The sequence below is a fragment of the Passer domesticus genome, chromosome 7 (assembly GCF_036417665.1).
Source record: "Passer domesticus isolate bPasDom1 chromosome 7, bPasDom1.hap1, whole genome shotgun sequence".
NCBI classification, from domain to species: domain Eukaryota; kingdom Metazoa; phylum Chordata; class Aves; order Passeriformes; family Passeridae; genus Passer; species Passer domesticus.
The window spans coordinates 40329878-40344805 of NC_087480.1; the positions used below are offsets into that span (position 1 = coordinate 40329878).

At 42.3% G+C, this 14928-nt stretch overlaps 1 protein-coding gene across 4 annotated transcripts in view; it reads left to right on the forward strand.

The window, feature by feature from the left end:
• CFH (complement factor H) overlaps positions 1 to 13697 on the forward strand; it is a 34385-nt gene extending 20688 nt beyond the window's left edge. For 3 of the 4 annotated variants that reach the window (XM_064427906.1, XM_064427902.1, XM_064427904.1), the window contains exons 8-24: positions 48 to 248; positions 1491 to 1670; positions 2013 to 2189; positions 3040 to 3216; positions 3373 to 3546; positions 4750 to 4932; positions 5581 to 5763; positions 6268 to 6450; positions 7654 to 7833; positions 8231 to 8437; positions 9067 to 9243; positions 9886 to 10062; positions 11025 to 11201; positions 11660 to 11842; positions 12506 to 12706; positions 12977 to 13171; positions 13320 to 13697. In XM_064427906.1, the coding sequence (XP_064283976.1) occupies positions 48 to 248; positions 1491 to 1670; positions 2013 to 2189; positions 3040 to 3216; positions 3373 to 3546; positions 4750 to 4932; positions 5581 to 5763; positions 6268 to 6450; positions 7654 to 7833; positions 8231 to 8437; positions 9067 to 9243; positions 9886 to 10062; positions 11025 to 11201; positions 11660 to 11842; positions 12506 to 12706; positions 12977 to 13171; positions 13320 to 13327 (2963 nt within the window). In that variant the 3' untranslated portion in view covers positions 13328 to 13697. Of the gene's footprint in view, positions 1 to 47; positions 249 to 1490; positions 1671 to 2012; positions 2190 to 3039; positions 3217 to 3372; positions 3547 to 4749; positions 4933 to 5580; positions 5764 to 6267; positions 6451 to 7653; positions 7834 to 8230; positions 8438 to 9066; positions 9244 to 9885; positions 10063 to 11024; positions 11202 to 11659; positions 11843 to 12505; positions 12707 to 12976; positions 13172 to 13314 lie in introns of all 4 variants that reach the window. The other variant, XM_064427903.1, reaches the window with a different exon arrangement.
• Positions 13698 to 14928: the final 1231 nt, after the last annotated feature.

Genomic DNA, 14928 nt, shown 5'->3' on the forward strand with positions numbered 1-14928 from the left:
TTTATCATGCATGTGTTGATATTGTTGCTGTTCCGTTCTGTTTCAAGGGAAACCGTGTGACTACCCACCAATAGAAAATGGCAAGTTAAGTTATTCGTATGAGTACCACAGAAACTATTACTTTCCAAGAAGATTTGGACAGACTGTAGATTATTACTGCCTCGATGGCTATTCAACCCCCACTGGAGATTACTGGGTTCGAATTACCTGTACTGAAAGGGGCTGGTTTCCAGAGCCAAAATGTCGGAGTAAGTACATTTCCACTGTACACTCAATTCTGGTTTAATTATCAAAGATCTGTGCAGCAGAACTTGTTCTGATGGAACACAAGACAGAACAGTTGCTGAAAATCAAACTGCTTTAGGTGACCCCTGGAACTGCTCCCAGACCGTCTTCCTATCTGCAGAGCTCAAAGTGTCACCTGGGGACACTCTGAAATTATGCTTTTGGGTTTCGAAGATTGTTTACTCCTGAAAATATTCATAAGAGTAAGAAATATATAGTAATCCTTCCTCTTCTCTGGCTTCTGGTAACATGAAAGCATATACTTTCATCTGCATCACAGCTGCACACACAGTCTCTCTGTGTAAATATATTCTCCCGTCTGTGGCTTGGGCACTTTGGCACTTCATCCTCTCTGAAAAGCACTGCCTGGTCCCTTTGGAAAACTAAATTTTAGAGCTGAAAAGGTGTCACACTTTTGCAATAAGCTGAAATGGATCATGGTAACAGCAAGAGAACCAGATACACTGACTCAGATTTAAAATTAATTGGACTTAAAATTAACCTAAAGCAGCGAGATGAGGCCTCCTCTCACACATCTTCAGTCACAGCAAAGTACCCACCTACTGGTAGGGCACAAAAGTGGACTACAAAAGGTTGCTCTTTCCTCGTTGCCCTCAGTGGAGTGGTGCTCAGTGCAGGAGATGAGTGGAGCCTTGCCTGGAGGAAAGGAGCAGGCACTCAGATAACACAGTATAACATTTCTTCAGCCATCTGCCTTACATCTGGGCTCTTGGAGACAGGAGGCCTTAGAGCCAGCGTGCTAAGCTGTTGCTAAAATCTCTAGAGCTGGTTTGAGAGGCTGCTACACTTCCACAGAGATGATGAAATCTCCTGGAGGCAAATGCTGGAGTTCACTCTGGGCAAACACCAACATTTTGGAGACGTACCAGATCAAACTGATGTGACAAGCGCTGAAGTGAGGCAAGCTTGCTTGTGAACAATAAGTAAGAGATTTTTGATTACTAGGCCACCTCGTATTACTTTATGTAGTGACTTCCACTTCTGATCTTGTGGTCCATTAACCACAGGGCACTGAAACAAAACACGCTTTTATTCAGATTTGCACATGAGTGTGTTTTTGTGACACAAGGCTACAGAAAGTTGCTTTGAGACCTGTCTGTCAGTAACACTTCTTCAGGATTCATTTCCCTCAGTTCTTGCTGTAGAAATTTCTGTGCTTAAATGCACTTTCCTTCCTTCTTTAGAAAAATGTTTCGTCAGAGAGCTGGCAAATGGTTATTTCCCACACCATGGCTGGAACGATTTCTACAAGGAAGGTGAAAGAGCCAGATACACCTGCCACCACCACGACCTCCAGCCCCAGCATGACGAGGTCACGTGCACCAGGAATGGCTGGGCTCCTCCTCCGAGATGTATCCGTAAAAGTGAGTGTGCTTGCATTTGGGTGAGGTTTCTATCTAAAACCATTTGCTGTAGCAGTAATTTCTGAAAATGAAGATTCTTCTTCACAGAATGGTTTAACATACTACAAAAGTTTTCTCTCAGAATATAGGACTGAAACATCCAACCAAGACTTCCATTCATTTAAATAACATATTAGCATTATGTATTAACAATGTATGGAATTAAAACTGTATTCAATTGACCATGTGTTAAACAATTTTCTAAATCCTACTGCTGCTTCTATTGTTATCCTTCTGCTCTGATTTTTATGCATGCAGTTTAGCAATGCTTTACTTGGGAGAAATCTTGTCTCTCTCTTTCAGAAAAGTGCCAGGATATCATTTTTGAGAATGGCTATTTGAACTCTGATAGGAAAACATTCAATATAAAAGATAAGATCCTGTATAGATGTCAGGCTGGGTTTGTGACTCCAGAAGGACAAGAAACAGGACTCACAGAGTGCAAAGAGAGTGGCTGGACTCCACCTCCAAAGTGCATCAGTGAGTAGCTAAAGGTTTCAGAGCTTCCTGTCATTGTCACCAGTGTGTCCTGCGGACATGGTGTTCTGTGGTGCTCTCTGGCCTCAGAGATTTGTCACCTTGATTTGTAAATGTTTCTTAATGGGCAGAGGGACACTCGGAGGGCTGATCCTCCAGAGATTAACCTCTCTCAGGCTCCAAGAAATAGAGAGAAAATGTAAAGGATCTTTTTGGATCTCTGTAGCATTGAGTTAATGGTAATCACTGACCTCTTCAGTGGTTCTTCCCTGATACAAAGTACATTTGCCCAGATTTACTACCAATTTATGAAGCAACATATGTAAACCAAGGCATTCCACCAAGAACTTTATTTAAATGTGACAAAACTAGAGACAAATAGGATGCATTATTTCTAGGTTCTCTCTTGAACACAGTAAGAGACTTAATCTTGTATTGTTATATGTTGGTCATAATATTGACCAACTTTAGCTGCTATTTTATCTTGTCCTTTTATTGCAGACTGCCTTTACCTAGGGTTTTGTGGCTTTTTTCTGACTCACAACTGACTATGGGAACAGCAGTACAAACCATTTGCTGTGACACCTAAATTAATAATAATGATAATACTGATAATAATATGTAGCTAAAGGAAATAATTGAATCTACGGAAGAAATATTTACCCTAAACATTACTTCTAGACAAATTTTGGAAGATTAATGCAATAGATAATATGTGAATATGCTGCATATTCTACAATAATATTCAGACAATACAGAATTATTGATGTTTCAAATATACCTAGAGGGATGATGCTTCCAAAGGGCAGTGTTTCTGGATAACTAAATACACTAACTTTGTTTTATTCTACAGAATCATGTAAAGCGCCAGGGGACATTTTGATTCACCATACAAACAAAACTGTGTTCATGCCTGAAGACACAATTGAGTATTCATGTTTGGAGGGATATAAGACTATAAATAACATGCCAACTGATACCACAATGTGTGACGAAAATGGAGAATGGAGTCCAGAGCCCCAGTGTCGTGGTGAATATTTTTGTGTTTGCTAATCAGTGTCACTCTCTGTATACACTCTGTGAACCTTTTTACTTTAAGCCTTTCTTTGGTTTTGTTCTAACCAGTAGCATTTCATGTACTTTCTGTAGGTTGTCCACTACATGTTAAAATATTTTTTCTCCATAGAAATCGAATGTGCGCTTCTGCCATTGAACAATGGAAATTTCTCTCCCAAAAAGGGTAAATACCACAGTGGAGCTGTTGTGAAATTTACCTGTGCAAGAAACCACGTAAGGGTGGGAACTGCCTCTACTCAGTGCTACCACTTTGGATGGTTTCCATTGCCACCAGTGTGTCAAGGTAATTCTTGCAATACTGAAACTGAGCTGGTAAATGGCTTGCACAAAATATTAATCAGGTTATTGACTGTAATGTTTGAGAAATTATGCACAACTTCATAAACAATGTGCAGTATGGCAATGATTAATTTGAGTAGTGTCCTCTCTTACTATATTCCAAAGGTCCTAGATTTGCCATTGCCTAATATTGATACCCATCAGATATTGCATCCTGTGCTCTTTTTTTTCTGATCACATGAAATTGAAGGAAAAGATTGGTTTTAGAGGTGACACAGAGCTGGACCCAAAAAAAAGAAACCCAGTGAAAGATTTTCCTGTGAAATTCTTAGTTTTATATAGTAGGATGAGTACATTCATACAGAAGGAAAAACATGTATCCCTGTATTTAGTGCTCTTAACTTAGTACAAAACGTCCTGGCATCTGAGAAGAGCTTCTTGTGCTGGTGCTGAGCCCTCTCATGAGGTGTGTTGGCTTTCACGAATCTTGAGAGGAAAAAGGGACCTCCCTTTCTTCCCATTCAATCACTTTTTTGGTGACTTTTACTCTGTCATCCTTCATTTTGCTCACACTCTTGCATTTAAAAGCAAATCTGTTTCATATATTTGTCTCTTTAGCTCAGGAACATTTTAAGCTCTCTTAATCTGTATCAAAAGTGAATTCCTTTAATATACAGTGTGGGGGGGTGGATTTTTTTTTGTTTGTTTGGGGTTTTTTTGGGTTTTTGGGGGGTTTTTTGTTTGTTTTTGTTTTGTTGGGGTTTTTTTGTTGTTGTTGTTGGTTTTTTTGTTTTATTTTTTTGGGGTTTCTTTTTGCTGGGTGATTTTTAGGACATAGGTTATTCCTTGCAGAATTGTCAATTTTCTTATTTTCTTTTAAGAATACTGAAGTTACCATTCTTGTAACACTTTTTTTTACTCTTCCCTTAAAAATGGGTTGGTTTTATAAAACATTTTTCTCAGAGCAAGCATTGACAGTGCATGGAAGTGAGAGACAAGAGTGAGCCTGGTCACATGTATCTGTTTGTGATCTCCAGCTCAGCGCAAATCCAGATATTCAAAGGCATAAATCAATGACCTCTTTAGCCTGTTCCACTGATTTTCCTTCACTTTAATTGATACATTCAATTTGTTTTATGTTGTACTTAACATATAACTGTGGTGAAAGCAATGAGTTCCGCTCATAGACTTGATCTCTTGGTTTCAGTGAGTGTCGAAGGCTGTGGACCTCCCCCTGAAATTCCCAGTGGAAGTATTGTTGATGGCTCTGTAGAACAGTACCAGCATGGGGACAGAAAGCAATATGAATGTAACGGCGAATTTAAGTTGGTTGGATCAAAGGAAATAGAATGTATTGATGGACAGTGGTCATCTCCCCCCTCTTGCATTGGTAATCTACACAGCTCTTACATCTGACAAGTCTGTCATTCTCTGCAGGCTATTACCTCATAGATATTTTCACAGTTGAAAATATGTATTTGCAGATGTAATGTTCTGTTCAAAGTAATAAAATAATAAGATAAAATTGCATGACAAGCCATTACCTTGTGCTGTCACTACTGCTGCAGCAGAACTGCAGTTCTCATAGAGAGGTGGCAACTCTGCAGTCCTGTAAGAGATCTTACAATGGTTTGCAGTTCTTGTAAGAATTCTAACTGAAAGGGCACATTATGAATGTGCAGGTGTATGATCAATTATAATTATGACTGATCAGAATTAGTGATTCAGGTGAATTGAATTAATTGAAGTTTTCCTTACTCTTTATGGTTTATGTACCAACAGCTGGGGCAAATACTGTCAAGTGAAACTACCTGTGGATCATGCCAGTGTTGGAAAAAGAAGGGAAAAGACAGGAAAGCAATTTAGCAAACTGACTAAAAGATATACGCACCCCAGCTGTGTTGAAATTTAGCTGCTCCAATTAGTGGGTGTAGGTTTGGTTTGCCAAATGCAAATCTAGTTATTGTTATTTAAGTTTTTTCAGCTATTGAGATGTGATTCCTGTATTATTGTGGAATACTTCTGCTCTTTTCAACAGAAGACCAAATGCCCTGTAAATCGCCTTCCTCTATCCCAAATGTTGTTCTGCGTCAGGCAGCCCAGGCCCAGTATTCACATGGGGATGAAGTAACTTGTGCATGTAAACCAGGCTCTGACAATACTGAGGAAATGAAAATAAAATGTCTTCATGGAGAATGGAAGCCTTTACCTGTTTGTGCTGGTAATCTGTTTCCATAATATTTCAGATGTGAGTGTAATTATAGTTACATATGAAATTTGACTACAAAATGGACTTCAGCCATCAGTATGTAGCCAGACATGCTGTAGTTCAATGCATCAAAACTAAGTGGTTTTAATTTACTCCTTTTAAAGGGAAGCATGTCTTTCATCCTAGAAAGACTGCACCTACAGCTTTGTAAAGGGAAATAGACACTTACCCAGTGATTAAAGTAAATTATTAAAAGGAATTAAAAGTAATGTTAAGAGCCACAATGTGTTACGCTTGTCCCACCCTAACCACTTTTATGTGGATTAGTCCTTCTCACAGAGACACAGAAGGAGTAAGGTTGGAAATGCCCACAGTGGGTCAACTGTGGTCCAACCTCCCTGCTCAAGCACACCCCCAGTGAAGTTCTTCCTCAAATTCACGTGGAACTGATGGCATCTTCATCAGTATATATTGTCAGATCTAAATCTATTTTTAAGCTCTTTTTATTTTTTTCAGATGCGTCCCCTCAATGTGTAATTCCAGAGGATGTTGTGCTGGTGCGCTCTGGCCAGTATCCAATGTCAAGAAGGAGGACTGGGTTCCAAAAAGTTATACATTATACATGTACATTAAATGACAAAAATGTTAAACAGGCAACTTGTGTGTCTGGGAGATGGACACCAGAGATTGCATGTACAGGTGTGTTCTTACCTTTGCACCATTTCTTTTGATGCAGGCATGATAAATGCTCATTATTAAGCATTCTTAGCTTTCCTGTATCACTAGGCTGAAATAGAAATGGTTACTTGATCCTATGCTGAGGGGTAGTTGTGGCTATCATTGGAGCAGTTAACTAGGTTTAGAGATGCACCACTTTAGTAAGGCAGACTTAATGCTCTCTACTCTGACAGTTGGAATGGTTGTTACTGGCACTTCTGATGTGAGAAAAGATGCAATGATAAATTTGAGCTTAGTTCCTCAAAAGGGCTTTACCCCAATGTAAAACAGAGAGCACATAGCTCGAGCTCCAGTCAAAGTTCCTTTATTTCCTCTAAACCTTCAAACTTTTTCTAGTCTATTTTTTTCCTCCATTTTTCCAATTGCTTCCTAGTGAAACTATGAGAAAAAAGCTGAGTTGGCAGTGAAAAAGCACAGCCCCAGAGGAGGCTGCCCATATGTAACACCAGAGGTCAATGTCTTCAGGGCTGCCTTTATGCATGGCAGAACAGGATATTGCTTGTAGAAAGCGTGATTGTAAAACAACCATTGCCTCATTCCTCGCTTTGGTAATACCAGGTTTATGGGAAATGATGCCTGAAAGTGGGAAAAGTATGGCAACCACTGTCCCTACCTCAGTTTTCTGGAACTACTAGAAGCAAGAAACCAAGCTCAGATCTCTGTCCTAGATCTACCTCATTCTCTCCCTTTTTCTTTCCTTTGGCAGAAAGAGTCCTTCATTCTTGGAGTGGAAAAAATTTAGCCTATTTTTTATTTTCTTTCAGCTTTTTCATTTAGCTCTATCAGCTTAGTCTGAAGAAAAAACAAAACTCCAGACATTGGTTCAGTTTTCCTAAAGTGGTTCATTATAGAGAGAGAGGAACAGGAAAAACTCACATGAGTGTGCAGCTGTGTGAGAAAGAAAGGAGGGACTACAAGAAACTCCATCTTAGCTTGGTGTAGACAGCTGTGGCTGTCTTTTCTATTACTCTGAAAGCACATGAGCAGCTGAAGGCAGCTCTGCTGTCTCTGGAGCAGAACAAAATGATCATAGTATTAATTAAAGCTTGAGATAATTATCAGAGTTATCTAGCACCAGTGTTGTCTTAGTTGTTTGTGTTGTAATCTCTGCTGAACTGCTACACTTTCTCTTTGTTCTATTGTAACATGAATATGTGTCCTCAGCTGAGGAGAGTGTGTGCCCACCTCCACCTCAGGTGCCTGGTGCTCAGCAGACAACAGCAGGAAGAAACTTCAGGAGTGGGAGTAAAGCATTTTATTCGTGTCCCGACGGTTTCCAGCTCGTCGGCAGAGAGGAGATAACCTGTACAGAAGGGAAATGGCAATCACCACCTCACTGCGTGGGTCAGTACTGGCACATTTCTTTTCCATCATTTTGTTATGAATACCTGTTTTACTCATTTGCAGTCATCACGAGCAGGAGGCTGCTCTTACTTACCTAAGATTACCATGGACAGGGAACTGCAGGAAAGCAGCGGAACATAAGTTGCTAAAAAGGGTGCAAACAACTGCAGTTTTTTCATTTACACAGACTTACCTGAGATGGCATATACAATTTCCAGGTAGTCCCTCAAGAGCTGTGTGCTTACTTTTTTGTTTAGTATATTGCATAACAGAGTCTCAGTTTTGACTGGGGGCCTTAAATAATGTCCTGGATTCTGTAAATTATTTATTACTTAGTTACAGTTACAATATTGATTGTCTTGCATTATTGTTTATCTGTGTTGTCTGTGTTTTTTAGAAACACCATGTTTGTCACCAGAATCTATAGAATGTGCTGATGCTCCCAGGCTTGAAAATCCACACTTAAGAATTGAAAGGGAAGGGAAAACAATTTATCTGGCTGGTGCTAGATTTAAGTATGTTTCTCGTCCTGGATACATGTTAAATGGACCTACAGAGACAAATTGCTCTATGGGAAAATGGACTGCAGCTCCTTCATGTTTGGGTAATATAAAAAATTACTCGTTTTGAAGTGCATTTAGCAATTAAATGGAAAGAATTTTAAACTGGAGGTTGATCAGTAAAAGTGTATTTTTCTACTCCATATTTTGCTGTGGAATCTTATCTTCCATCATGGATGTCTTCAGAACAATCCTGATTGGATACAAAACTGACTTTCTTAATGCAGCTTAGTTTTTAAATATTCCTTCATATTCTTGTGGTCTTTGTTCAGATCATATCTCTGCCAGATGAGTCCTAGGCATATCCTCCTGATCCAAGGATCTCTTTTCTACAAGCAACCAAGTTGCTTGGTCCCTTGGGGATGGAAATCATGTCAGTGTAGCAAGGGACAAAAGCCTCAAGTAAAACTTCCTGGCGTGTTTAGAAACAGAACTGGAGTGTCTCAGTGGCTGAAGTCTGTATATTTGGGGGACTGACTTATTTAATCTTCTGTATGCTACCTTTTATACAATTATTACCTAACTATAATTATATAATTATATCATCCACTCTTAGCAGATGACCATGCTGATGTTAGAAATAGCACTCTAAAGCACCTGTTTGATGAAGAAACTACACTTCTTCAATGTGTATCACAGTAGCACAAGCATTAGATTTCTGTTATCTTTTCAGAAATGCCATGTGGAAGTTTTCCAAAAGTTGCCAATGCTCAATTTGAAAGCAGAAAGAAGGAATCTTATGAGCCTGGTGAAACAGTTCGCTACCAGTGTGATTCAGGGTTCCTGATTGTTGGTTCCCCTGAAATCATCTGCAGGATGGGAAATTGGACAACACCACCCTTCTGTGAAGGTATAGGTTCTACTAATAAGTAATCCATGATCCTTCTTAGCATTTCATGTTATGAATTAAGATAATTTTTACTTGGGCATACAAGTGAGTCAGGCAAATAGAGCCAACAGTGACTTGCTTTGAATGGGCTGCTACCACACCTATTTTTCTGGCTTCTGGAAAACAACAAGCAGGGTAGATCAGCAAAGCAATCATCTCCCTGTGAGCTGGAGCTGGTAGCTGAATCCTGGCTCTCTTGAAATCAAGCAGGCAGACATTTTGGAGGAATCCTGCAGCATTCTGGCTGCAAAGGAGCAGATAACTCTAGGGCAATAAATCCTATTTTCACATCACTAAGCGTGTCAGTTGCTGACAGGCACCTTCAAATAGTAAATAAATTGTGTCACTCTGCAAACTGGTGGCACACAATTCTGTGCAGCACAGCTGGCTGATCTCTGTGACCTCTCTTTTTAGTTTCTTTAGGCAAACAATACTGGTGCTGAAGCACTGCAGAATAAACCATATAATATATCAGAAAAAACCTTCTTTTTCTACCTGTAGAAAATGGTGCGCATTACTCCAGGTGCTTTTTGCTCACCAGGAGCTCTGGAATGCCGTGCTGTGTGAGTTCTCTGTCGCTCAGTACAGCTCCTCTCTCTGCAGATATCACCTGTGGAGCGGCGCCCGAGATCCCCAACGCGCGCGTGGCAAGCGCCCCTCAGGAGAGGTACCTGCCCGGTGCCAGGGTGCACTATCAGTGTGAAAGGAATTTTCAGATCACGGGTGCAAATTACATCTTTTGTTCAAATGGTCAATGGTCACAAGCACCAGTTTGCAGAGGTAGGAATCTGTGCTTTCACCTTGCCTGTTAGCGTAGAGGCAACCAGGTCTCTATTGAAATACTCTGAAGACTTTGACTTTTTGACTTGTTTTCTTTGGCTACCACAACTTTGAACTTGCTATTGCTTCCTTGCACAGAAATTTAATTAAACTTGATGCTTCTAGAGATACTGGGAATATTTCCATCAATGGTAAAATTGTTCCTGAAGCAGCAGGGCCTAAAATGTGCTGCTCTGTCATTGTCCTGTATGCTGTTGGTATTTCCCCAGTGCCCAGCACTTCAATGACTTTCAGTGGACAGACACAGAAGGGCTCCTCTCTTGTGTTCAAAGCTGAATGGAAGCAGCAGAAGGACAGAAAAATCAGCTCTTCCTCTGCAGTGCTCCATTCTGACCAATGCAGGCCCTAGCAAAGCTCCAGATCTAAACCGTGCAAGATCTGCTAGGGCCATGGAAGTGGAAAGATCATTCCTGTGACAAGGAACATTCAGGAGTGCTCCAGAGTCCCCCACCCCAATCTGTGGCTGCAGGGTGAGCACAGCTCCATGGAGCTGGCTGTGCTTACCCAGCCCTGAGCAGCAGAGGCTGACAGGCTCCTCCAGCAGGGCCAGCCCTCAAGAGCTCTGCACTTCAGCAGGAATTCAGTTTGGCTGCTACCCCTGTGGTTTCCAGGAAGGCCAGGGCTCCCCAGGGAAAGACAAGGCTGGTGTGGTTCTTGTGCATAAGTACAGGAACACTGGCTCACTGGCTTTCTCTAGAAACTCCTATTGATGCTGCCATCTCCTGAGAGTCCCAGTGTTCTGCTGCCACTGCCACACCTCATTGCTTTCCCCATATCCTCTGACACATGTGAGGCAGAAAGCCTGTACAGAAATTGTAACCAGGCTAATTCCTTTCACTTCTGGTTGTATAGATGAATGTCTTAACAGCTGCAAAGGTGACTGCAGCCATGTCTCTTTTCAGATGTGAGATGTGACCCTCCTCCAGAAATTGCTGGTGGTAGCATTGATGGTATTAGAAAGTCCAAGTATATGCCTGGAGAGAGTGCCAAGTATCAGTGCTGGAAAAATTTTAAGATGACTGGGGCGTCTACTGTAGTGTGCAAAAATGGGACCTGGACAGAGCTGCCAACTTGCAAAGGTAACTTCTGTCTCTCTGTCTCCATCCAGCCTCCTGCCAGTGATAGCATCATAAAGCTGCCTCATTGTCATTTAGCATCTCAGTGCCCTCATGGTGCACAGCTGCCATGGCTCTGGCACACTCAGGACAAGGCAGGCCATTTCCCAGGTCTCTGTTCAGATGGGATGCATGTACCAAGCTGAGGGACCCAGGTGACTTCACTAAAGAGGGCCGAGTGCCACCCCTTATGCAGGACAAGATGAAATCCTGCAGACAGCTGCAAGCACTTAAGCTGTGCTCAGAGGGGGTGAGCTGCCAGTTGTGAGCCTGAACTTTGGGGAAATGAGAAACTCTTGCTCCTGGCAGCTGTTTGGTTTTCTCTCTGCATCTCTGAGTAATGCCAACATAGTGTGGGTGGTATTTCTGACCAGACCTTCTCTAAAGTTGAACTTCCTCTCTGACTGGGAAATTTCTTTCAGGACAAGCTAGGAGATGTGGCACACCTCCAGCTATTCAAAGTGGAGAGCTTCTTGTTTTCCCCTTGCAAGAATATCAACAAGGTGATACTGTGGAATACAAATGCCCGAATTTCTACATCCTGAAAGGATCTCCGACGATCACCTGTCTCAATGGGCAGTGGACAAGCCCCCCAGTTTGCCTGGGTAGGTTGAAGCATGGGCTGGGTGGCCAAAGGCTGTCTTCTGAGACCCTGAGGGCAGCACTGGTGCTGGGGCCAAAATGCTGGCAGGGCAGAATGGCACTGAGTCCTCCTTTTGTCTCAAAGGAGTTTCTGCTTAAATTCAGCTTGTGTAGTCCCCTCTGCTGCCAACAGGTCCACGAGGAGGGGAGTTGGCTGACTCCTTGCTGTGAGGAGATCTCCATCACTTGTGCAGAGCTCCTGAGTGTTCGAGGGCTGGGGCCACGGCTCCACCCAGCAGGCTGTGAGCCAGGAGGAGGGCTCTGCATGAGTTGCAGTGCTGGGGAAAGCCAGGGGGCCCTCTGTGATGAGAAAACAAATTTAGAGAAGGACAGAGCAGAAGGGAAGGAGGGATCTCTCAATAATATATATGGGGAAGTTCATTGGTGTTTGGTGTCTTCCCCACCTGTACTTCATTGTTGCCCTGTGTGACTGACAGTGTGACAAGGCTTCTCCCAGGGCTTTTTTTTTTCCCTTTAGCTTGGATGTGAATGTCTTTTCTGTTGCAAGTAACAGAGGGTCAGAGCACACTTGGAAGCATTTTTTGATGTGAAGGACTTCTGTAGGCTCTAGGGGCAAAACATATGGTGTGTCTGTATGAAGTACTGATACTCTTCTCTTTTTCAAGTGGCCTGTACGGCATCAGAAGAAGATATGGACAGAAACAATATTGAGCTGAAATGGGTTGAACAATCCAAGCTGTACTCCACATCGGGTGACTTTATTGAGTTTCGTTGTAAACCAGGATATGTGAAAGATCCAAGTACCCCTAACTTCAGAGTCCAGTGTGTGGAGGGGACATTGGAATACCCACAGTGCACACTGGGAAGTAAGTCCTCCCCTCTTCAGCTTCACTGCTCTGTTGTTGCATTTTTAGTGCTGAAGGGAAGCAGAAAGCCCTTGGCTTTCCTGGCTGTGAGCCAGGGTGTGGGAGCCTCCTGGGAGCTGCAGGAATTGAGGGGCAGTGCCCCCAGGAAGTCATTGCCCAGCACACCTGAGCTGGGGCGAGGGCACTCGGAGCACTCACAGGGGGTGCCAACACAGCATCAGTTGTCCAGTGTGACATCTACAGGCAAATAACAGAATTCATTTTTTGCAGGGAACTGCTTCCTGGATAGGAATGCTATGGAAAAGAACAATATCCAGCTGCAGTCATCCAGACAGTCAGGCCCTCACTATGGCTCGGGGGACCCTGTTGTGTTTGAGTGCAAGCGCTGGTACCGGCCGGTGTCCCAGAGGGAGAAGTTCAGAGCACAGTGCCTGGATGGAGAGATTCTATATCCTGTGTGTCAGTGTAAGTGCTTGCTGCCAAAGACATGGGGCAGGGCTTGTAGGAGGCACTTCTGCTGAAATGTCCTGTTCACAGCTCTGAGGAGCCCCTGGTGTCTGTCAGGACTGGTGTTGATGCCTTTTTCCCCTTTTTTTCTCTTTGCACAGAATAGTCCTTTAAGTAAAAAGAAAAGAAGGAGCCAAGCCATGGCAATGACAGAACCCTCAATCAACCCGCTGACTTGAGCTCAACTTTTCCTGGTGTTTCCCATTTTGCTGGGTTTTGTTTGCAGCTTAGCTGATGTTCTGTCTTGGAATTTGTTCTTGTTTTTATTACTGGATGGTTGTCTTTGCATATTATCCATGTTAGATCTAGTTTTGTAAATGTATTTACATTTTATGCAGAGAAAGGGTTGTGCTTACATTTTATCCATTCTATCCTGATCTCACTGTTATTTTATTAACAATTGTGGCCTGAAAACAGGCTGGCTTTGGTGGCATACTGAGACAAGAATTAAAGCTGACAGTTAATTTGATTATCAGCACACAAAGCGTGTTTGGCCTTGTTTATTCCTACCTTCTCCATTAACTTGCACGGAAATGACTCTGGGGTGAGTGTCCTGAGTGCCTGAGCAGAAAGAGCAAGTAATGGACTCTCCTTTGAACAACTTGAGGCAGTCTCTAGCCAGAACCAGTTCTTCTGGGGGACTTGCCTACAAAGGCAAGATGTTGGGGTGCAAGTAATTGGGATTTCTAGGGAACTAGGGACTAGTTCCTGGTCCAGGTCCTGGAGAGGCCAGTTTGTGCTACCCCCAGCCCCATCTGCCCTTCAAAAACAATGAGAAAGTGCTTGTGGAAATCAGTGGCAACCTGGCTGTGGTAGCCATGTGCACTCCTTGATTCAGAAGGGAGAGAAAAAAGCAAGTACCAGAGTACAAATCATGCATCTTAGGAGAGCAGACTTTGACTTATTTAAGAAAGGAGGAGATGGGATTGCTTAATGGGGAGTCATAGGAGTCCAGTAAAGCTTATAGGTCTTGAAGCAGAGAATCCTGCAAGCACAAGATTACTCAGTTCTCATCTTCAGGAGGAAGATCTGCCTGGACCGACTTATCTCATCAGAGACTGCACAGAGATGTCTGAAGCAGGAAAAAAAAAATCAATGTACAGGGAATTGAGGCAAAAACAGGCTCCAAAGTGGCATGTGTGGATAATGTTAGAAAAGATGAAGCTCAGAGTGGCACTTAACAAAGGACAGCAAGGGTCACAAGAAGGTATTCTATTGCTACATTAGGATTAAAACAATCAGTAAGAAAATGTGGCATGTCACTAAAACAGGTAAGTGATTTAGTGACAGCAGCCCCACATGAAGCTTGAGTATTTGATGCATTCTTTTCTTCAAAGTTCACCAACAAGCTGCTGCCTTCATGTCTGCAATGCCCCTCACCCTGCCCTGTGCTTACAGAAGAAGTGATGGGGGTAAATGAATTCTACTTGCAGCAAGGGCCTTTTAATCCCTTTTGCTCCAGTTTGCTCTGTAAGAGAAGGGTATTGCTGTTACATGCACTGCGTAAAATATTTTATCTACATTTTTCCCACCTATTGGTTGTCTGGGTTTTCACTAAATAAGCAGGATTTATCTAGTCCTGAATGCTTTCATTTCTTTTCTTTTTCTTATTCGTTCATGTAACTCTTGCAAAAACCTTGGAAACCCATACAGAGCACCATACATGTTATGATTTCACAGATACTGAGTTTAGACATGAAAAACAGAAGACACCC